Source organism: Zingiber officinale, chromosome 6B (genome assembly GCF_018446385.1).
Source record: "Zingiber officinale cultivar Zhangliang chromosome 6B, Zo_v1.1, whole genome shotgun sequence".
Taxonomy (NCBI): Eukaryota; Viridiplantae; Streptophyta; class Magnoliopsida; order Zingiberales; family Zingiberaceae; genus Zingiber; species Zingiber officinale.
In genome coordinates this window covers 133795478-133820298 of record NC_055996.1, presented here as the reverse complement: position 1 = coordinate 133820298, position 24821 = coordinate 133795478, and the positions used below count along the sequence as shown (strand labels likewise).

The 24821-nt window shown below is 40.6% G+C and overlaps 1 protein-coding gene across 1 annotated transcript; it reads left to right on the top strand.

Annotated features, from left to right (window-relative positions):
- Positions 1-22545: 22545 nt before the first annotated feature.
- On the top strand, positions 22546-23952 carry LOC121991569 (anthocyanidin 3-O-glucosyltransferase 2-like). The gene has a single exon (XM_042545558.1). The coding sequence runs from the start codon at positions 22546-22548 to the stop codon at positions 23950-23952; it is 1407 nt and encodes a 468-aa protein (XP_042401492.1).
- Positions 23953-24821: the final 869 nt, after the last annotated feature.

Sequence of the window (24821 nt, the reverse complement as noted above, 5' to 3'; positions counted from 1 at the left end):
AAGTTTTAAAAAATATTATATAAAATTTTTATTAACACAAGCTAAAAATAATTGTTTGACAAATTAGTTTTAAAAATGAATATTTTATATGAGATGTAGGTGGAGAATATTAATTGGGGCAGAGGGTTGTGCATCATATTTAGAAAATTTTAAGTAAAATTTTTATTAGCCCAAATTAAAAATAATTGTTTAATAAATTAGCTTTAAAAATGAATATTTTATATGAGATTTAGTAGAGGGACAGAGGGTTTTTGATTCTGTCTGAAGACTGAGAAGATGATGTATTGGCTCAAGTTGATGGTTAATTAATGAATAGTTGATTCTTCGATCTGTGATAAAAGCTCTTCAACGATCTTGTTATTGATGATAGAATTCACACATATTATTAATGATATCATATGGTATATATAAATACCATTACAAGTGAAAATAGAAAAATACATAAATTAGGAAAATAATAATTATTTTCTAATAATAATTATTCTCTAATAATTAGGAAACAAATAATTATTTTCTAATAATAATTATTCTCTGATAACTAGGAAACAAATAACTATTTACTTATAATAATTATTTCCTAATACACCCTCTCAAGATGGTGTCCTAGAAATAACATCAATCTTGCTACAAATAGCAAACAACCGAGATTGAGAAATCGACTTTGTAAGTGCATCAGTCAACTAATCCTCAGCAGGAATATGAGTAACTCGTAGTTCGGAAGCCTGCACCAGATCACGAACAAAGTGATAGTTAATAGCCAGATGCTTCACTCGAGAGTGAAAAACAAGATTAGCTGAAAGATACGTGACACCCAAATTATCAGTAAAAAGCACAGCAGGCGTGGTAACTGGAAGAAGCAGATCTGTCAAAAGTGACTTAATCCATTGGATCTCAGTTGCTGTAGAGGCAATGACATGATATTCAGCCTCAGTCGAAGAGCGTGCAACCGTGCGTTGTTTGGTAGATTTCTAAGAAACCGGATTAGCACCTAGAAAAATAATAAATGCACCCATAGAACACCGATCATCTGGATCTCCTACCCAGTCTGCATCGGAGAAACCATGAAGAGTAAAAGGTGTATCCATAAGAAGACGAATGCCAAGATCCCTAGTACCATTGAGATACCAAAGTAGACGTTGTTGGTGCAATCGGCCTAGGTTTTGATCGGTACAATCATAGTTTTGATGTGTGTGTCAAAGAGTTTAAGTTAGGTTCACCCTTGTATATGATATGTGTATTTGAGTTGTGCAGGTTCGCAGGATACACATGCGACTCAAGTTGATGGCTTCGGGTCCGGTGAAGGATGAAGCATCCGAGGGACCGTGGACAAGGCAGCGAGGACAAGGGCCGAGGGAAGCAATTTCGAGGCATACGCGAAGGATGGCATTGGGGACGAGCCGCAGGCTTGAATGCATCCGAGGGACGAGAGCCAAAGAAAGTATGCTTGAAGGTTCTGTTAAAGATGCAAAGGAAGCGTCAAAAGAGTCGTAAGGGTGAGGGTACGAGTGTACGAGAGATTGTACTCGGAGTAAAAGCATAAATTTTAGGCTTTACTGTAGCAGTATTGTAGCAGCATTGTAGCAGTACTGTAGCAGTCGACTGGTGCAGTCGACTACGCAGTCGACTGGGCGCGAACAGAATGGTTCTGTTCGTTCGGTCGGTGTGGATCAGTCGACTGCAAGTTTTAGCAGTCGACTGGTAGTTTTAGTAGTCGACTGGTAAATGACCGTTGGTGCTGGAAAGTAGCCGTTGGCTACCTCTAACGGTAACACCAGTCGACTGATGGTTTTGCCAGTCGACTGGTGCCGAGATGAGTTGATATGATGATCAACTCTCTCCTCTTATTTATAGGAAGCTTTGGGGCTTGAAGGAGGTTACTGATTATTGTTGAATCACTCCTTGTCATTGCCCAAAGCTTCCAAGCCTACTCTCTTCCTCCTAAACCTAAGTTCATCTTGTAAGAGGAAGAGAACCTTGTGAGAGGTTGTACTCCACCGAGAAGGAGTAAGAGCTAGCCGGAGATTGCCGGGGACTGATCCACCGAAGGATCAATGGCTCGTCCACCTCAAGGACACGCCGTGGAGTAGGAGCAAACAATCTCCGAACCACGTAAAAGAATCGTGTTAGCGTTTGTGTTCTTACTCATTGCTTTCTTGTTTTAGTTTCATTTCCGCTTGCGCAAACTAACCGTGTAGAGAAGAAATCGAAGTTGGGGGTGACCTAGCTATCCAACCCCCCTTCTAGCCGACCACCGATCCCTTACAAGTGGTATTAGAGCAAGGACGCTCTTCAACGGACTAATCGCCAAGAAGAACAACATCATCAATGGCCGGCTCAAACATTCATCCACCCAAATTCGAAGGGGACTTCTCTTGGTGGAAGAAGAGAATGGAGGTATTCTTCGAAACCGATTTTGATATTATGCTAATCATGGAAAATGGTTTCGAAGTGCCTAGGGATCAAGACAATAAGATACTTGAGAAAACAAGGTGGAGCAAGAAGTAAAGAGAAGAACATTTAGCGAATTCAAAAGCCATCCATCATCTACTAAATGTTCTTCCCCAACAAGAAGTAACAAGGGTGGGAACCTACTCAAGCGCCAAGGAGTTATGGGAAAAGCTAGTGGAGCTTCATGAAGGCACATCGGAGGCTAAGTTGGCAAGAAGAGATCTTCTTCGAACTCAACTCAATAATGTAAAGCTTGAGAAGGGAGATAAGGTATCTACACTTCATGCTAAAATTAAAGAAATTTTAAGTGAACTAACAAGTGTAGGTGAGAAGCTCTCCAACCGAGACATCATAATGAAAGCCATCAATGCCTTCCCAAGAAACTCGACATGGAGCTCTATTGTAGATTCATTCTACATTTCAAAGGATCTAGAGAAGAGCTCTCTAGATGAATTCTTCTCAACAATGGAGCTTCACGAAACAAGGGTTGAAGGATTAGAAGGAGAAGCAAATAGATCAAGAGGAGTAGCCCTTGTGGCAAACAAGGGAAAGGGTAAGAAGAAGAAGTCTTCATCCCCACCATCCTCCGACTCCGAAGAATCAAGTGCCTCAATGGATAGTGATCAAGAGGCATATATGGTAAGAAAAATGAGAAAAGCATTTCAATCTTTTTCTTCTAACAAAACACATGCTAGGAGAAGTTCAAGGGGCAAGAGTAGAAGAAGAAAGATCAAATGCTACAATTGTCAAGGAGAGGGACATATGAGAGATGATTGCCCTCTCTTGAAGAAGAAGGAAGGGAAGAAGAAGGAGGAGAAGAAGACAAAAGAAAAGGGGAAGAAGACTCAAAACCTAAAAGCAACATGGGATGATCCTTCATCATCATCGAACGAAGAAGAGCATCATGTAGTAAATTTTGCTTTAATGGGAATTGATGATGTAGCCTCCACCTCATCCGAGCAAGAAGAAGGAAGGAGCTCAAGCGAAGATGAAGAGGGGAGCTCAAGTGAAGGGGGAGGTCAAACTTCGGATTCGGACGTCTCGGTAAGTGAGGTACATAATCTTCCTCCTCATGTCTTAATTAAAATTATTTCAAGCACAAATGATGATTTGTTTAAGGCAAAAAGAAAGAATAAATCCTTCAAAAATGACATTTGCATGCTTAAAGAAAAATTAGAATCCATGCCTATTAGGGATGATGATTTGCATGCTTCCTCTACAAGTTCAAATGATTCATGTTTAGAAGAGGAAAATAGGAATTAAGGGAAAAGGTAGAATACCTCACCATAGCCCTTAGAAAATTTGAAATTGGCTCAAATACCTTAAACATGATTATTGGGAGCCAAAGGGCAAGTTTTAAGAAAAATGGGCTAGGATACAATGAACCCAATAATGAAAAGACTTATCATTGTCTACTTGCTAGGGGGAAATCAAAGACAAAGACCATAAATAGGAAATGGATCCCTAAGGAGTACTTGGTCAACCCAATTAGAGAGAACTTCTATTGGGTGCCAAAATCAATCCTCAAGGGTTAGCGGATTTTAGGTCAAGTCAACCATAGAAATCATAATTCCAATTTTTTGGTTGACTTGAGACCTTAAGGGGGAGCACTTAGCCTTGATAGAAATTCATGATAAAAAGAGCTAAGTGGAGATTACCTTTATCTCACAATGACTTGCATTATTTTCTAACAATAAATGTGAGATACTAGGATGATACAAATAATTCACATATGCTTATGGCATTTTGATGAGTTATGAAATGTATCAATTTTTAGTGATCATAGACCAACTATGGGGAAAGCAAATGTTTAATTAATGGACATCTTGCCCATAGATCATAGTTGGACATTTCAAATGTTTTGAAAACAATTCTATGATTTATTTACTGTGGTTTAGCTATTTTGAAACATATGATTGCAAAATAAGGTTTCAAATTGATACAAACTTGATTGATTTTTAAAGTGTTTGAGTTTTTATCAAAACTTCAAAAATATGATGAATTTTCATGAAAACATATTTTTCCTTGTTAAAGAACATTATAAGAAATGTGTGTTCAAAATTTCATTATTTTTTGAATTTTCTAAAATTTTCTATGCATTTCTGAAGTTGGTTGTAAAATGCTGAAATTCGATTTGGTTTGTGCCAGTCGACTGCGACAGTTAGCAGTCGACTGGTAGCTGTTTTCCAGCACTTTCAAGAGCTGATTTTGGGTATTTTTAAGTCCACATTGATATCATAGTATGTATACATGTTTGGTACAATTTTTGATGGTGTCAAAGGGGGAGAAATGCAAAGGTTTAAGTTAAAAACCAAACTATGTGCAAAACTTGAAAATTATGGTTGAGAGCATATGTTAAGGGGGAGCTTGGGTATTATGCTTCATGTTTACATATTGCTTCTAATTTTCATGTTGATATTTATGCCTAACTTAAACATATTGCCACACATCAAAAAGGGGGAGATTGTTGGTGCAATCGACCTAGGTTTTGATCGGTACATCATAGTTTTGATGTGTGTGTCAAAGAGTTTAAGTTAGGTTCACCCTTGTATATGATATGTGTATTTGAGTTATGCAGGTTCGCAGGATACACATGAGACTCAAGTTGATGGCTTCGGGTCCGGTGAAGGATGAAGCATCCGAGGGACCGTGGACAAGGCAGCGAGGACAAGGGCCGAGGGAAGCAATTTCGAGGCATACGCGAAGGATGGCATTGGGGACGAGCCGCAGGCTTGAATGCATCCAAGGGACGAGAGCCAAAGAAAGTATACTTGAAGGTTCTGTTAAAGCTGCAAATGAAGCGGCAAAAGAGTCGTAAGGGTGAGGGTACGAGTGCACGAGAGATTGTACTCGGAGTAAAAGCATAAATTTTAGGGTTTACTGTAGCAGTACTGTAGCAGTCGACTGCGCAGTCGACTGGTGCAGTCGACTGCGCAGTCGACTGGGCGCGAACAGAATGGTTCTGTTCGTTCGGTCGGTGTGGATCAGTCGAATGCAAGTTTTAGCAGTCGACTGCACCAGTCGACTGCTAGTTTTAGCAGTCGACTAGTAAATGACCGTTGGTGCTGGAAAGTAGTCGTTGACTACCTCTAACGGTAACACCAGTCGACTGATGGTTTTGCCAGTCGACTGGTGCTGAGATGTGTTGATATGATGATCAACTCTCTCCTCTTATTTATAGGAAGCTTTGGGGCTTGAAGGAGGTTACTGATTATTGTTGAATCACTCCTTGTCATTGCCCAAAGCTTCCAAGCCTACTCTCTTCCTCCTAAACCTAAGTTCATCTTGTAAGAGGAAGAAAACCTTGTGAGAGGTTGTACTCCACCGAGAAGGAGTAAGAGCTAGCCGGAGATTGCCGGGGACTGATCCACCGAAGGATCAAGGGCTCGTCCACCTCAAGGACACGCCGTGGAGTAGGAGCAAGCAATCTCCGAACCACGTAAAAGAATCGTGTTAGCATTTGTGTTCTTACTCATTGCTTTCTTGTTTTAGTTTCATTTCCGCTTGCGCAAACTAACCGTGTAGAGAAGAAATCGAAGTTGGGAGTGACCTAGCTATCCAACCCCCCTTCTGTTAGGATCCTTTGTACGGCTAGAGAGGGGGGGTGTGAATAGCCGACCCCAATCTTTCGCGTTTCTTCCTACGAAACGTGTTAGCGCAGCGGAAAATACAAAGAAACGAAAGAGAAGAAATCAAACCTTAACACGAGGATGTAACGAGGTTCGGAGATTAGGGCTCCTACTCCTCGGCGTGTCCGTAAGGTGGACGAGTCCAGTCAATCCGTCGGTGGATGAGTCCCCGGAGAACCGGCTAATACAATATACTCCTTGTGGGTGGAGAAACCTCGCCACAAACGTTTGCAACAGCAAACAAAGAGTACAAGAACAGCAAGAAAAGCAATACAATATGAATACAATAGCACTCGCTTGCCTTCTTGTCGGCTGGATGAAGCAGCAACTTCAAGCGACGCCTACAACAGTAGGAACCCAGCCGGAAGCTCACGCGAAGCTTGCGAAGAAGAGCTCAACAAAACTCAAGCACCAGAACAGCAGCTCTGTAGCAGAAGAAAAGAGGAAGAAGTAACCGTGCAGCAGCAGCTCTCGACCCCTTTATACCTGCGAAGAAGACAGCGAAGAAACGTTGCGTTGCAACGGCTAGAACCCCGATCGGTCTAGGACCGATCAGCCTGCTCGATCGGTCCCCGACCGATCACCGCTGTGTAACCTTCGCGGCGATCGATGCGTGGACCGATCAAATAGATGGATCGGTCCACGATCGATCCCTACTCTTGGCTTTCATTCAGCGACATCTCTCCGATCGGTCCTCGCATCGATCAGATGGCCCGATCGCGGACCGATCACCGCCTTTCTTTCGCCTCTGTTGCCGATCGGTCACCGATCGATCAAGAATCGAACAGAGCTTTTGTATCCGATCGGTCACCGGACCGATCAGAGCAAACAAAGTATCACTGGATCGGTCTGGTGATCGATCCAGAGCTTGGTTTTTGCCCAAACCAAGTCCCAAGACTTCCAAACCAATATCCGGTCAACCTTGACCTATTGGTACTTCATCCCTAGCATCTGGTCACTCCCTTGACCTGCTAGAACTCCCTGCCAAGTGTCCGGTCAATCCCTTTGACCTACTTGGACTTTCCAACACCAGAAGTCCGATCATCCCTGATCCATCTGGATTTTCCCTTGCCTGGCTTCACTCACCAGGACTTTCACCTGGCTTCACTCACCAGGATTTCCTACCGCCTAACATCACCATTAGGACTTTCACCTGGCTTCACTCACCAGGACTTTCCCACTGCCTGGCTTCACTCACCAGGACTTTCCACACTGCCTAACATCCCAGTTAGGACTTTCCACTGCCTGGCTTCACTTACCAGGACTTTCCAACTGCCTAACATCCCAGTTAGGACTTTCCCAGTGCCAAGTCTCCATACTTGGACTTTTCCAGTGCCAAGTCTCCATACTTGGACTTTTCCCGAATCAGGTCAACCAGGTCAACCTTGACCTACGGTTGCACCAATAATCTCCCAAACATCTATTCTTGTCCCACATCAAGAATAGAACTCTCTCACGAGTGTCAAACATCAACATGCAACACAACTAGGTCAACCTTGACCTAAGGTTGCACCGACAATCTTCCCAGGTCAAACATCAAAATACAACTCGAGTCACGTCAACTCGAGTCACGTCAACTCGAGTCGGGTCAACCAGGTCAACCTTGACCTAAGGTTGCACCAACAATCTCCCCCTTTTTGATGTTTGACAAAACCATAATCAAGTTAGGTTAAACCGATAACCTTAACTCAGGTTTTCCAATGTTCTTCCTTGAACATTCTTTCCAAACTCCAATATTCTCCCTTGAACGTTTCTCCCCCAAACTTATGTTAACCCGATAACCTAACTTGGGTTCCCCAATAATTCTCCCCCTTTTTGACACACATCAAAAAGAATTCCAATGTTCTTCCTTGAACATTCCTTGACATTCTTCCCCTAGCTTAGGTTAACCCGATAACCTAACTTGGGTTCCCCAATAATTCTCCAATGACTACTCTCCCCTTTTTGACACACATCAAAAAGAAAAAGGAGGGTATCAAGGTCAAGAGTTTCTTCCTAATGAAAGTCCCATACCTTTCATTTGAAACTCTTAATTTCCCTGATACTAAACTCAACAATCAACTTAGTGATAATCCCATATCACTAATCCTTAAAAGTCTTTGAGTAAAACTCCCCAAAAGTCAACTCCCCTTGACAATTAGGTAAAACTTCCCTAAAGGTCAACTCCCTTGACCATTGCACCAACAATGTCTTGGCGAGTTTCAAACCTTTAGAAATCCAAAACCCAACTTCCAATTGAAATTTCAGACAATCAGTCGAAAATCAGCATCGATCGGTCCTCGACCGATCGAATCCCCTGGATCGGTCCCCACCGATCCACGCTCACGATCTCATGGATCGTCACCGATCGGTCACCGCATCGATCGAACTCTGGATCGGTCCGTGACCGATCCACACTGAATCGAGATTTGATTTCCTTCCCGAAATTCAGAAACTCCTAATAAATTCCAGAAAATTCCAAAAATCGTAAAATTTTGAGGATACACTCCTCATACCATATACTATCACGGAAAAATAATTTTCTATGAAAATAGTTTCCATTTTTCAATCTTGATACAAAGTTCAAAAACTTTGAAATAGTTCAAGTTTAACTCAACTTTGTATCATAATGTTCAATGATGAATGCTATCAATAGGAAAGCTTCATCAAGGTTTTTCAAATCAATTTTAAAATGCTTTTAAAATTATTTGAATTTAGGACCATAATCTTAGGGTTAGATGTACATGACTTGTACACAAGCTTTCCCTATGATCCTCCATTTCTTGAATTAGGCTCATCTAGGTACAAGAACTATGCACCTTGATCCTAACTCATGATCCTAATATCTCACACACATCTAAGGTGTATCAAACCACATTCAAGTCAATTTGATGTGAGATATGGGTTAAGGTCAACTTAGGCTAAGTTCTCATGTATTTTCTAAACATCAATTTGATCTCAATATCAAATTATATGTTTGTCCTTAAATCAATTTTATTGATTATAATGCAAGAGATGATGACATGGCATATAGTGATATCATAAGTAAAAACATGTGCCAATGTCATGATGTCATGGCATAAAGTTTGAAACTAAACTAACACATGACATATAATAACCTAAGCATTATCATGACATTTCAAATGATCATAAATTAAATATGATGTCATGACATGGCATATGGCAAACAACCATGGTAAGTTAACACAAATAAAATACCTAGATTACCTATCTAAGTATCCTTAATCACTTAGCTAACTTAAATTCTAATCCTAGATTGCCCATATATCCCTAAGAGAAAACCAAAATCCCAATTATGGTATTTCTCTAGGTTTTCTTAAATTTTGCCAAATAAGATTAAAATCGATATTTTTCAAATATGGCACAATTTACTCTTCAAGGAGTAAACGATAATTCCTTTTCATTTTCAAAGGTTCACAAAACCTTGAAAATGCTCCTTGAGTGTCAATTTCCTCAAAGTTGGGTTAACTACCCTTCTTATTGGAGTTGACACTCTCTAACCCATCTATGGGATAGAGAAGATGTTCCTAGGAACCCAATACCTATTTGAGCTCATTGAGTTCACTAAATATTCACTAGGGATGACTTCCCTAGCAACCCTTCTAATGACCCTCTTAGGCTTTGAAGCCTTGGTCATTTGGGTCTCGTCAAGGTCAACTATAGGGGTGACTCCCCTTGTAACCTTGGTAATGGTCTTCCTAGCCCTAGGTTTTGTTCCATAATCGAATGAAACATTGTGGTAAGTGGGCTTGATCATTTGGGACTTAGGTTTGTGACCCAAACCTTTCTTGTCCTTGGACTTGAGATTTTGACTCTTAAACCCTAGAGATGACTTCTCCATGTTTTTAAGAGCCTTTTCTAAATTATCAAGTCTTGACCTCAAGACTTGATTTTCTCTCTCTAATACCTCAAGTTTTAATTTGTCATTTTCTCTTGAGATATTCCTAGGCATGTGTCTAGTCTTCTTGGGATTTCTACCTAGGTTTTCCTTAACTTTAGAGGCGTTAATCCTAGGGTTGATATTTCTAGTGTTATCCTTACCTAGGCTAACATGTTTAGCTCCTAAGCACATGTATTGGTTCCTAAAGTTAACATGCTTATCATTATTAACAATTGCAACAAAACTACTAGCATGAGTTTTATTAGAATTGCAATAATGAACCTTAGAGGTTACCTTAGGGTTTGCCTTACACTACAAAAAAATAGGTGTTTTTGAATCGGTCTTTTTGAAGCGTTTGAATAACCGCATCAAATGAGTAAAGGTTTAGAGGCGGTTACGTACTTTCCGCTGCAATAGATTTTCCATAGAAGCAGTTATGATATACCGCTTCTATTTAGCACATTTAGATGTGATTTTATATTTTGTTTCTAAAAGAATCCTTTTGAAGCAGTTGGAACCACTCCTAAAAATAATAGGTTTTATTTAAGCAGATATAATTAGAATAGTTCACGTTTATTTAGACATTAACAACTCTCCTATTTTATTGCTTCAATAGGCCGACAGGAGCGGATCCAGAGATAATTTTTAACGATGGCTAACAAATTTTATTTTACAACAATAAATATATTTATTCGACACACACCAAGAGACACATACAACATGGGCAATGAAGATGATATTGATATAATGCAGTTCATTCCTAATAATTTTTCTAATGTAGAATTTCTGTTAGATGATGTAAACACTGTAGATATTGAGTTAATAAGAATTGATGTAGAAGGTTCAATTGTTGATGGCATGCCTATTGTGAAAAATGAAACTGATGATGAAAACTTGGATTGAATTTTATGTTTCGTTTCATGGTTATTTAAACTCTCTTGACGTGTCAAATATGATTTGGTGTTGCATTAGATATTTTAGTTTCATTTCATTCATTAAGGTGCATATCTCTTTAAGCTATGTTATTGATTCTGTAGATAGCATGTGGGGTCACTTTTAAAAAGTGATGAATTGGAGAGAATGGTTGATTAAGATATGGCACACTTGTTCCTAAAATAGGCAACTATTTTCAGGATAGTGAATGTGAAAAGATATTAAGGCAAATGATGTTGCTTTGGTGCCTTGGACATCCTGAGTATGGTTGCAGAGCTTTAGATACTCTGCATTAAGCACATGTACTTGTATGAGAAAGAGAAGCCTATTGAGTTGCATGAGTGAATCTCAATTTATTATTTTTGTGCAATTTTTTATATGAATATAAGTGTCACCACACAAATGACTATTGTCACGTGGACAGAGTTTTCAATTACTTTTCATTGTTGATTTAAACTTTGTCAAGTGTTTACTATAAATTTTACCAATCTTAATAAATTTATGAGCTCATTTTAGTTATTATTAATAAATTCTACCATATATTCAGAATGAAAAAATTGGCTAAGTATAAAACTCGGCAAGGTTTACTCTTCAAGTCGATCATTTTTTTAAGTCTACCAATTCATGGGCAAACAACGTCATTATCAAGTTTATTTACTTTGTAGATTTTTTGTACCATCTACTAAGTTCAGACGACTACTAATTAATTAAATTGGTATTTGATTAGGGGATTGATGAGATTTTATTTAACTAAATGAAATCCTTATAAAATTCAAAAGATTTATTAGGATTTGTGCTATGGAGAAAATATAATTACTTTTAATATTAATTTTTTATATCTATCTCATAAATTTCATATTATTTCTTCAAAATCATAAAATATTATTTTTTTAATCATGTACAGTAATTTACCGTTTTTGGAATCATAGCTAAAATTCTCTATATACTATTGTCATATTTTCTCACATCTAATTTAATAATCTAATATTTTATAAAGTTAAAAATGGTATGCCTTAATTAAAAAGAGATTTTGGAAAACGAAAAAGCTCTTATTTGTTGCCTAAAAGAACGTGGATAAACGAAACGGCGTCATCTTATTCAGAATCCCGCGTTAGTATTTGATATTCCTGCTTGTAAGCTTTTTTTTTTTTTTTAAGAAAATCTTCCTGTGTAGTAAATCTACCTCACAATCAATTTTTTTTGCTCTACCCTAAGTTACAATTCATTTTCAGATTCTGGAGGTAAATACTCTTAACATTATGTTTTAAACGAGTTTGGTGTTCAGATAGCTAATGGACTATTGTAAATCTTCCATAAAATTTCTTTTATGTTGTGAAGGATTATGAGCGGTGATTCTTTTAATATTGTGTTTGTTCTTTATTTGGTTGTAAATATTTTTCTTTTGAGATTGGAATGTAGAAGTTGTTCCCTAGGAGAGAAATTTTCATACGTGTTATTATCCATCCAAGTTCATGACCAATGTTCATAGAAACAAACAACCTGTTGATCATGTTCTTTTTCTATATAATATATAATTAAATTAAAGAACTCCACCACATCATATATATCTATCATACTAGTGCAAATTGGGGTCTTCTTTATCTCTACAATCGTCTATTTGTTTATTTTTTCTATAATTATTTGTTATGTATCTTTACCATCTTCATTACTATTATTTTTACTATTATTATCATTATTATTATTATTATTCTCAGGTACATATGAAAAATGACAAACAAAAGACTTCAAAAGTCGACGAAGAATATCAGAAGGTGATCTAGGGGACAAGAATCAAATAATAGGCGTGGCAATGATGTTGAATCACAAGACACAACATCACATTCACCATCGGAAACCCAAAATAATGCACTAGCATCACAACAACATGATGAGGAGTTCCATGAGGAAGGTTGGAAATATATTTTTTATATATTTAATTAAGTTTAACGCATGACAAAATAATCATATTTTGCATATATATTTATCCGGCGAAGATGCAGTGTTGCCTTCACAGAGGCAGCCGAATAGACGTGGGAGGACTGTAATGAAGGATGTTCATGCATTGCATCACGATGATTTGCTACATGTCACATTTAATGAAAGAGGCCAGCCTTATGGTGATTTACAACAGGTACTAGCAAATTATGTGGGAACAATAGCTCGAAATAGAGTTTTGTTGCCCCTTGATTATTTAGACTGGCGAAAAATTCCAAAGCATCGGTTGGAGGAGGCATGGAAACTTGTTATTGTAAGTTGAGAAGTACTTAATATCACACATGAGTTTCAAACATTAACATATTTAATTTTATGTTTATAGGCATGATTCATAATCTCCGATCAACACCGAGATTTTGTGATGCAAATGATGGGAGTTGCATGGAGGCGATGGAGGACCCAAGTTAAAGCTACGTCTTATGACTCGAATATCCCATTAAGGGACCTTGTGTCCATTCGTCCTATTCCTCATGGCCTGGCTACATAAGTCTGGGAAAAATTATTAGAGCACTAGAAGATTACTGAGGTAATCACTAGCATTGATAATTTTTTATATATAGTTATGGATATTCCTAGTAAAACTTAAACTTTTTTTTTCAGAAAAGTTCAAAAATAAATCGATAAAATGGAAAAAATAAAAAAGGAACTCATGCACAGGGACGAATAAGTATTGCTTCTTTGGAAGATAAAATTATAAGTATCAAATCTTTTTTTTTTATTTGCAACAAGTTTCATATTACCTATTTGTTGTTTAAACTTTGATGTTATAAATAACTAGTTTTATATGCTTCTATGGTGTTATATGCATTTCGGTTATATTTTTTAAAAAATTTGATATCATTTTTGTTAAGGCTATTACAAAATGTATATGTATTAATTATAAATTTTATGCAGTGATGTATTTGGAACTGAGCATTCTGGTCGAGTTCGATGTCTAGGAGCAGGAGCATTGCCTAGCCAAGTCTTCCCTGAACAATGTAAACGTAGCTCATTCTACAATAGGCAAAACTATCACTCCACTACGGATATCACAGATAAATTCAAAGCAATGCAAGAACAAATGAACAAAGATATGGAGATGCGTGAATCACAGTTGTGAGCAGAAATGGAGGCGCAAAAAGCACAATTTCAAACAAAAATGGAGCAAATGAGATAAATGCAAGATCAGTTTGAATGTTTTACACGTGTTATGCAGAGTATGATACATGGAACTGCTGGAGGGTCTAATTGACCTGAATTGTTACCAACACAGGTATTTACATATTATATAATATCAAATTAATAAGTTGGTTTCTTGTTCAAATCTATGATTTTAATTTTGATTTATTTTTACAGATGGCAATTGTAATGGCAAACATCATTCAGAAACACATGGATGTCACATCAAATCCAAAAGAAAATGCTATCTCCCGAGAAGATTCATCTGATAATTAGATATTGAAGGAAAAATACATTTTAGTTTGCGCCTTCATTTGTAATCATTAGTATGTTTTTGTTTTTAGAATTTCATGTTTCTTGAAACTTAGATACTCATTTGTGGATTGTTAGATTTTGTTTGGTTTATATCCTAGTAAATGACAATTCAATTTTGTTTTTTTAGTTATTTCTCTTAAATGTACCATGTTTTTTTTTCCATTGTGGAGTTGCTTGTGCAGTAAGAATGGAATAGAAAATTCTAAAAAAGTTTTTTTTAAATGACTTCCGAAGCGGTTAACAACCACTCTTAGAAGGGAAAATGTACTGCAGTGCTCATGGTTGTACAAATGGTTTACAACAGCTTCAGATGTTTGTACAAGCGTTCTGAATAACCGCTCCTATATATTAATTTGAAGCATTAGTTAACCGCCTCAAGAACAAAGCAGTCACAATGCTAGAAAACCGAATGTGATGCACGTCTATAGGTCCGGTTATCAACCACTTCCAAAGACTAGAAACACCAGCGGTTAAACAACCACTTCTGTGACTACCTGTTGGAGCAGTTTATAACCACTTCGAATAATTCTTTTAGGAGCCGTTATTCTTGTTTCACCACCGGTCGCTGTTGTGGTACAATAGATCCTAGGAGCGGATGAAATTGAGTCAGTAAAGGAACCACTTCAAATTTATTTGAAGCGGTTAGAATACGCTTCGGAAGGTCCCAAAAACCGGTTCTAAAGCCCTTGTTTTTTTGTAGTGTTAGCTCCCCCTATCGTTGTGCCCGGTCTCTTGCCCTTGTGAGGTTGCCTCCCCCTCGGACAATGGCTCCTATAGTGTCCCCTTTGCTTGCATTGGAAGCACACGATGTGCTCCTTGCCCTTGCGTTTCGGGATTCCGGCTTCCTTGACCTTTGGCGCCGGTGGAGTCTTTCTTACCCTCTTTGGACACTTACTCTTGTAATGTCCATGTTCCCTACACTCAAAGCACATAATGTGCAATTTACTTGAACTTAAAGTGTTTGAGTTACCTAGGGTCGAGGATGGATGGATGCTCTCTTCTTCATCCCTCCCGGAGGTAGAAGCTTCTTCTTCGTACTCCGATCTTGAAGAAGAACTCACCTCCTCTTCTTCTTTAGATGTTGAGTAGCCCTCAACTTCTAATTCCTCACCTCCATGATGTGAGCTACTTGATGACTCACTTGTCTCCTCTCCATGATTTGAAGTGGAGCTCTCCTCATGGAGTTTGGCCAAGTTGTTCCACAACTCCTTAGCATTATTGTATTCACCTATCCTACACAACACATCATTAGGTAAAGAGAATTCAATAATTTTCGTTACCTCATCATTGATGGTTGATTGGTGGATTTGCTCCTTCGTCCACTCCTTCTTCTTGATAGGTTTTCCTTCCTCATCCATCGGAGGGGAAAACCCTTCTTGTACACAAAACCAATTTAACATATTAGTCCTAAGAAAATACATCATCCTTACCTTCCAATATGTGAAGTTGTTGTGAGACTCGTAGAAGGGTTGAATCGTGACATCTTCTCCATAGAGATCCATCTCTAGCCCGTGCTCCCCCGGGTGTTGATCCGTCGAAGAGCGACCTCGCTCTGATACCACTTGTTAGGATCCTTTGTACGGCTAGAGAGGGGGGTGTGAATAGCCGACCCCAATCTTTCGCGTTTCTTCCTACGAAACGTGTTAGCGCAGCGGAAAATACAAAGAAACGAAAGAGAAGAAATCAAACCTTAACACGAGGATGTAACGAGGTTCGGAGATTAGGGCTCCTACTCCTCGGCGTGTCCGTAAGGTGGACGAGTCCAGTCAATCCGTCGGTGGATGAGTCCCCGGAGAACCGGCTAATACAATATACTCCTTGTGGGTGGAGAAACCTCGCCACAAACGTTTGCAACAGCAAACAAAGAGTACAAGAACAGCAAGAAAAGCAATACAATATGAATACAATAGCACTCGCTTGCCTTCTTGTCGGCTGGATGAAGCAGCAACTTCAAGCGACGCCTACAACAGAAGGAACCCAACCGGAAGCTCACGCGCATAAGAAGAGCTCAACAAAACTCAAGCACCGAGCAGCTCAGAGGTAAGAAAGAGGAAGAAGTAACTGCAGCAGCAGCCTCACCCCTTTATACCGCGAAGAAGACGGTGAAGAAACTAGCCGGTGCGCAACGTTAGAACTCGATCGGTCTAGGGACCGATCAGGCCCCGATCGGTCCCCGGACCGATCGGTACGTAACCTTCAGCGATCGATCGTCTGCGGACCGATCGAAACCCGATGGATCGTCCACGCCGATCCCTACTCTTGGCTTTCATTCACGACATACCTGATCGGTCCCCGCACCGATCAGCTTTCTCTCATTGCTGGAGCGATCGGTCCGTAGACCGATCAGTGCAGAAACTTAACGATATCTGATCGGTCACCAGACCGATCAGAGCAAACAAGGTATCACTGGATCGGTCTGGTGATCGATCCAGAGCTTGGTTTTTGCCCAAACCAAGTCCCAAGACTTCCAAACCAATATCCGGTCAACCTTGACCTATTGGTACTTCATCCCTAGCATCTGGTCACTCCCTTGACCTGCTAGAATTCCCCGCCAAGTGTCCGGTCAATCCCTTTGACCTACTTGGACTTTCCAACACCAGAAGTCCGATCATCCCTGATCCATCTGGATTTTCCCTTGCCTGGCTTCACTCACCAGGACTTTCACCTGGCTTCACTCACCAGGATTTCCACACTGCCTAACATCCCAGTTAGGACTTTCTCACTGCCTGGCTTCACTCACCAGGACTTTCCCACTGCCTGGCTTCACTCACCAGGACTTTCCACACTGCCTAACATCCCAGTTAGGACTTTCCACTGCCTGGCTTCACTTACCAGGACTTTCCAACTGCCTAACATCCCAGTTAGGACTTTCCCAGTGCCAAGTCTCCATACTTGGACTTTTCCAGTGCCAAGTCTCCATACTTGGACTTTTCCCGAATCAGGTCAACCAGGTCAACCTTGACCTACGGTTGCACCAATAATCTCCCAAACATCTATTCTTGTCCCACATCAAGAATAGAACTCTCTCACGAGTGTCAAACATCAACATGCAACACAACTAGGTCAACCTTGACATAAGGTTGCACCGACAATCTTCCCAGGTCAAACATCAAAATACAACTCGAGTCACGTCAACTCGAGTCGGGTCAACCAGGTCAACCTTGACCTAAGGTTGCACCAACACCTTCTAGCTGACCACCGATCCCTTACAGACGCTTCATAGCACCCCAATGCATCTCTGAAGGAGCATGCATAAACTATGAAAACTTGTTAACTGCAAAGGAAATATCATGATTGTTGGAACCCCAAGGTTGTTTTGGTGTGATCAACAAGTTAAGTTAGGTCCTGTGTGTTTTTAACCTTGTGTCTAAGTGTGCAGGAGCTTAGGAGCACAGGTAGTCGAGCGGAAGATGCAGCTAGCGAGAAGGACGACACGCGGTGCATCCGAGGGATGAGGTGCTGCGGAAGAATACACCGGCGGACGAGAAGGAAGTGTGCAGTGGTTCCGAGGGACGAGAAGCCGGAGCGGAAGACTGCTCGAGGAGCAAGAGACGCAACTAGCGAGAAGGTCGGCACGGGGTACGACCGAGGGACGAAGACTGCGGATGAGTACGTTGGCGGACGAGAAGGAAGCACGCGGCGATTCTGAGGGATGAGAAATCGGAGCGGAACTCTGTTCGAGAAGACCGGAAGTTGGGTTCGGTGAGCCCTATTCCGGATGGCAGAGATCACCTAAGCGAGTGGAAGACTCGGTCTGAGGCGAACGGAGCCGGAGCAGAAGACCCGGGTTGAAAAAAGTCAACGGGGTTGACTTTTCCAACCGGGGCGCCCGGAACTCTCCGGGGCACCCGAAACCCTTCCAGGTGCTCGGAGTTGACTTTTTGACCAAATCACGTCAATCGTGATCTGAACGTTGGGGGATAAAGTTTTATCGCCCCCCAGGGTGCCCAGAACCCCTTCGGGGCGCCCCGACTAAGGATATAAATACAACCTTGGTCCAGAAGCTTTTCATCAATTATAACTCAAGCAATTCTTTCAACACTTGTGTACTTCATCTGTAGTTTAGCTTCTTTTTGTGCGCTTCATCATTGTACGAGGCTTGTCCACCTAATGGAGTTTTTAGTACGATCATCTTCCTTGGATTAACAACCTCCTCGGTTGTAACCAAGTCAATCCCGGTATGCCTCGTCTTTTCTGATTTACTTTCTGTTTTGCTAATTTATGCAAGTGTTAGTTTAAGAGTTCGAGAAGGGTTATGTTTTTTATTTTTGTAGGCTATTCAACCCCGCTTCTAGCCGACCACAGTGATCCAACAAGGACGAGTCATACGGAGATGTTGTAAGCCTCCAACCACTTGTTGGAACTTAGTTGTATCAAAAGATAAAGACCCATCATGCAAAGTAAGACGAGAGCCGAAAGTAATAGGAGTGGAGACCAGCTTGGAGTCAAGCATGTTGTGTTTGGAGAGAAGATCAGTGACATACTTTTGCTGAGACAAGAGAAGCCCAATTGAGGTTGGGCGAGCTTCAATACCGCAGAAGAGGGAAAGAGCCCCAAGATCCTTAATTGCAAATTTTGCATGAAGTTTACATACTATGATGTCAACAAAAGAAGAATTACTCCCTGTAATGATTAGATCATCAACATATACAAGGAAATAGATAACAGTATCATCCCGAAAATAAACAAATAAGGAGATGTCAGCTCGGGATGCGATAAAGCCAAGAGAGACCAAGAAAGCGTGAAGCTCCAAATACTAGGCGCGCGAAGCCTGCTTCAGGTCATAAAGCGCCTTATGCAAACGACACACATGATCCGGAAACTCAACACTACACATACCCGAAGGTTGCGCCATATAAACCTCCTCTGCAAGATGACCATCAAGAAACGCATTGTTTACATCAAGTTGGCGAAGACACCACCTCCAATTCACAGCCAGACTAAGAATAATGCGCATTGTTACTGGATTAATAACAGGGTTGAATGTATTATGAAAGTCAACACCAAGGCGCTGATGAAAACCCTTGTCAACAAGGTGAGCCTTATACCGATCAATTGAGCCATCAAAATTACTCTTAATGCGAAACACCCACTTATTACCCATAATATTTTGGTCTGGCAAAGGTGGGACAAGAGTCCAAGTCTGATTACGGAGAAGAGCATCATACTCTTCATGTATGGCATGTACCCAATTCGGATCTTTGAGCACCTGTGTGATAGAGGAGGGTTCACAAGGTTGTGGAAGACTAGTATGAAGAAGATACTTTGGATTGAGTTTGTAGATGACATTTTTGGAGTGAGTTTGCATGGGATGTTGGTTTAGAGAAGCGAGAGAGGGAGAAAGAGTCGGTGGGCTAGAGGGTCAGTGGCAGGAGAATCAGGAGTATTTGTGAGAGATAGCCGACGGGTGATGTCGTCGGTGGCAGCCATTGTAGAAGGTGGCTGAAGCCGACAATTGATGTCATCGGCGGCAGCCATTATAGAAGGCGGCTGGTAGGTATTGTGGAGAAAAGAAAGAAAGAAAGAAAGAGAAGGAAAAAAAAAGATTGTTGTTAAGCTTAGAGCTCTGATACCATATTGACGATAGAATTCACACATATTATTAATGATAGCATATGGTATAATATAAATACCATTACAAGTGGAAATAGAAAAATACATAAATTAGGAAAACAATAAGTATTTCCTAATAATAATTATTCTCTAATAACTAGGAAACAAATAACTATTTTCTAATAATAATTATTCCCTAATAACTAGGAAACAAATAACTAGTTATTTATAATAATTATTTCCTAATACCTGCACACAACCAGCCGATCCAATGAAGCGTTAGTGACCAAAGATCAGGGAAGGGTTCCTTGGCAAAGCCCTCCGACGCTCAAGTCAATCCAGTTTCCTTGCTAGTTGAAAAAGAATAGTAGAGGAGGTAAGAATGAATGTTTCAAATGCCAAAATTGTGTACCTTCCCAACGGAGAGGACCCCTTTTTATACCACCTCTCACAATCAACGTGATCATGAGGTGGTTTCATGCGTTAGAGTTTGTTTGCTTGTTCCTTGAAGAGCTTCCGAGGAATCTTTTTTTTACCCACAGATGTACCTCTTTTGTCGTTTATAACTTAAATCTTTTCTAAAGTCGTTGGAGAAGGATGTCGTTATAGATGAATCACCAATGGGAAACAAGATAACCTCTGAAGGAGGTTCCAAAGGAATATTCTTCGATAATTATGACAGGCTGTTAAAATGTTGTCTGTTGTTTGTCTGTTGAATGTATCTCGATCGGTCCGGAAGGCCGGCTGTATTGTTTACCATTATATCAATATGTTTTGTCATATGTTAAATACTGTAGATATCTATTTAGAAACTAATATAGTGCCTATAATATGCCAAAGCTTCATTCAAGAAATCATATGATAGATTATGTATGTTAGAGCTTTATTTTAGGGACAACGTGACATTAGGTAACTTAAACTCAATCAACTTGTGCTTGACCGAGTGGATATGTAGAGTTTCCTAAGGATAAAGACCTTTAAGCCTGTCCAGTCTTTACCCGAACGGGCATACACCAATGGTCTTATGTTCGCTCAACCTTTATCCGACCAATCTTATACTAGGAGATTTATAAGGCTAAGTGTCCTTAAGCCCACCTGGTCTTTTACCTGAATGGGCGTACACATATAGTCTTATGTTTGATCGGTCTTAGTTCGACCAGTCTTATACTAGGAGATTTATAATGCCAAGTGTCCTTAAATCCGTCCGGTCTTTACCTGAACATGCGTACACTAGTAGCCTTATGTTCAATCGGTCTTTATCCGACCAGTCTTATACTAGGAGATTTATAAGGCCAAATGTCCTTAAGCCCGTTCGGTCTTCCTTAAGCTCATTCGGTCTTTACCCGAACAGGCGTACACTAATAGCTTTATGTTCGATCAACCATTATCCGACCAACCTTATGCTAGGATATTTATAAAACCAAGTGTCCTTAAGTCAGCCCTTTCTTTTTCTCGAACGGGCGTACATCAATAGCCTTACGTTCAACCGACTTTGGTTTGACTAGTCTTATACTGGGAGATTTATAAGGCCAAGTGTCCTTAAGCTCGCTCGGTCTTTGCTCGATCGGGCGTATATAGAGAGCTTTATGTTCAATCAGTCTTCGTTCAACCGATCTTATACTAAAGTGTCTTCAGAAGGCCTAATCGCTTAGAGCTCGGTCAGATTTTCACTTGGTCATGCTCCCTTGCACTCAGTCGGCTACTCAACTAATTGAGTACATTATTTCCTGACTTCTAGAGTAAAATACTAGAATTCTTATATCCGACCGACTTTATGGGCGATCGGCTTTATTCGAGTGTCCTACTTTGTAACCACTCGGGCAGGACCCTAGAGTTTTAACGCGGAGCGATCAACAAAGTCATATGGGAGGCGTTCTCCCATTCTGACTTCGACCTCCACTTTACCTTGACTTTGACCATCACATTATTTTGAGATCCTCTAGCTATAACCCGTATCATGTATAATATTTAGAAAATTTTAAGTCCAAGTTAAAAATAATTGTTTGTTGGGTTATGTATAATTTTTAAAAAATATTAAATAAAATTTTTATTAGCCCAAGTTAAAAATAATTATCAGACAAAATAATTTTTAAAATGATGGTTTGATATGAGATTTATGTTCTATTTATCTGGTAGTGCGGACAGTAAAACTATTGAAAATTTTTTTACTAAATAAATTTTTATCGTTTAATTTATTAAAATTTTTAGAAAATTTTAAAATCAAAATTGATAATCGTAAAATTGAATGGAAAATAATTGATGGAAAAAAAATTGACATATATACTTTTTTTATTCATAAAATTCTACCATATAAAAATATAAAATTATATCATATACCTAACTAACAAATAAGGTATACATCAGTTTTTTTGTAGTTAAAAAATTATATCTTATATATTTATCTTCCCCAATTAAAGGTTAACAAATATGAGAAATTTTTTTTCCCTTTTCCATCGTCTTCAAATATAGCATTAGTCGGAGAATATTAAAAACGAACATTCAATTATGCATAATTTTTAGAAAATATTAAACAAAAAATTTATTAGTCCAATTTAAAATTAATTATAAATTTGGAGGACAACCAAAATACCATGCAGGCGTAACAATAGCAGTCTTGGAACACTCTGCGAGAATATGGCCCCAGCCAGAGTGCTGCTCCTCCCGATCCCGGCCCCCGGCCACATCAAGTCCATGGTCGAGTTGGGCAAACTCCTCCACCGTTACCATTTCTCCGTCACCGTCCTCATCGCCTCAATCCCTGACTTACCCGTTGACCACTGTATCGCCACCGTCGCCGCCTCCGGCCTCGACTTCCGCCATCTCCAGCCCGTCGATCCGCCCAAGGACTTCGACGGAGTAGAGGATTTCATCTCCGCTTATATGGGGGAGCAAAGACACCAAATCAAATCCCTGCTCCGTGACCTCTTGCGCTCCGGCGACGCCCCTTTGGCCGGTATAATCGTCGACTTATTTGCCACCGGAACGATCGACGTCGCGGCCGAACTCGGTGTGCCTTGCTATGTCAATTACATCTGCAACGCCGCCTTCCTCGCTCATATGCTCTATCTCCCAACCCTCGAGGAGAAGTTCCCCGTGGAGTTCGAGGAAATGGAAGAAGAGGTGAGGGTGCCGGGCGTGTGCCCCATCCCGCCGATCTCGTTGCCGTCGCCCTTCATGAAGAAGAAGAGCGGGAGGTACACTTGCTTGCTCAACCTTGGCCGGCGCTACTCCGAGGTTAAAGGCATCGTGATCAACACATTCACGGATGTTGAGCCGGCGACGCTGCGGGCGCTGGAAGAGGGTCTCTGCACGCCCGGCCGTCGGACCCCGCCGGTGTATTCAGTCGGCCCGCTGATCTCGCCCGAGGAGGGGGAAAAAGATCGGCAGCACGAGTGCGTCGCGTGGCTCGACGGGCAGCCGGCACGCTCGGTGGTGTTCCTCTGCTTCGGGACCGGAGGCTGCTTCAGCGCGGAGCAGGTGCGGGAGATAGCGGCGGGTCTGGAGCGTAGCGGGCGCCGGTTCTTGTGGGTGGTGCGGGTGGCGACGGACGAGGTGATATTCGGGACGTTGAGGCCGGCGGATGCGAAGTTGGAGGACGTGCTGCCGGAGGGATTTCTAGAGCGGACTAAGACGAGGGGGATGGTATGGCCGTCGTGGGTGCCGCAGGTGGAGATTCTAGCTCACCGGGCGGTGGGGGGGTTCGTGACGCACTGCGGGTGGAACTCGATCCTGGAGAGCCTACGGTACGGGATCCCCATGCTGGGGTGGCCGCTGTACTCGGAGCAGCATTTGAACGCGGTGGTGATGGCAGAGGAGATGGGGGTGGCGCTGCAGCTGAAGGTGGAGAGGGCGAAGCGCAACTTTGTGAAGGCGGAGGATTTGGAGAGGGGAGTGAAAACGTTAATAGGGGAGAGCGAGGAAGGAAGGAGAGTGAGGGCGAAGGCGGAGGAGATGATGGCGGCGGCTAAGAAGGCATGGGAACAAGGTGGATCTTCCTTAGCAAACATGGAAGCCTTGGTGAAGGATTTGCGCGCCAAATGAAATGAAATGAAATGAAATTGGAGCTGCATAATTGTTCCCTTTGACTTTAGACCCAATAACCGCATACACATTGATAATGTATGTTTTTGAAATGCCCTCGAATAAGAAATTGGAGCTCCACATTGGAATGTAGGTTTCGTTAAACGATGACAAATGTCACCGTAATTCCAGGCTAACATTGGAGTTTATCTTTATGGAACATAAACTTAAAACAATCTCAGAAATATCACTTGAAACAAACATGTGTTAGCGATCGAAACTTTTTGTAGCTAAATGAATTTAGCGATGGGTTAACAATAAAAAATTCCAATCGCATAATTTTCAATCGCCGATGTCATTTAATTTTCATGGTTAAATTTAACGATGAAAATTAATAGTCTACTGCTAACATTAGCGACAATATTTAATTTCTTTCGTTAAATTTTAATTTCCATTCCATCGCTAAGTTACTTTAGCGATGGAGATTATTTTCCCGTCGCTAAATAAATTTTTTAAAAATACTTTTCATAATTGAAAATTAAAATCAAATCGTACCTGATTTAAAAACAACAAAATTTTCAACAATATTGCCCCCTATAAGAGTCTCATCGGCGTGGCGTTGACCGGATTTAGGATGATATTCTTCTTTTTCATGAGAAACAGAGAATTAAATTTTATATATCTAATCGGTTCTAGGGTAGTTTGAGTTTATATTTAGAGTTTTACCTATGAAAAATAGAGAGCTAAACCCTGAAAATCCAACCGGTTCTATGACCTACCGACTATAAGCTGGGAGCAGTACCCATGAGAAGTGGGGAGCTGAGCTCCGTAGATTCCACCGACTCTGGGATCGACTGAGTTTATGCTGAGAGCTTTGCTCATGAGAAGTG

What these genes read in the sequence shown, in the direction of transcription:
- LOC121991569 (XM_042545558.1), top strand. Translation starts at nt 22,546, where the DNA reads ATGGCCCCAGCCAGAGTGCTGCTCCTCCCGATCCCGGCCCCCGGCCAC.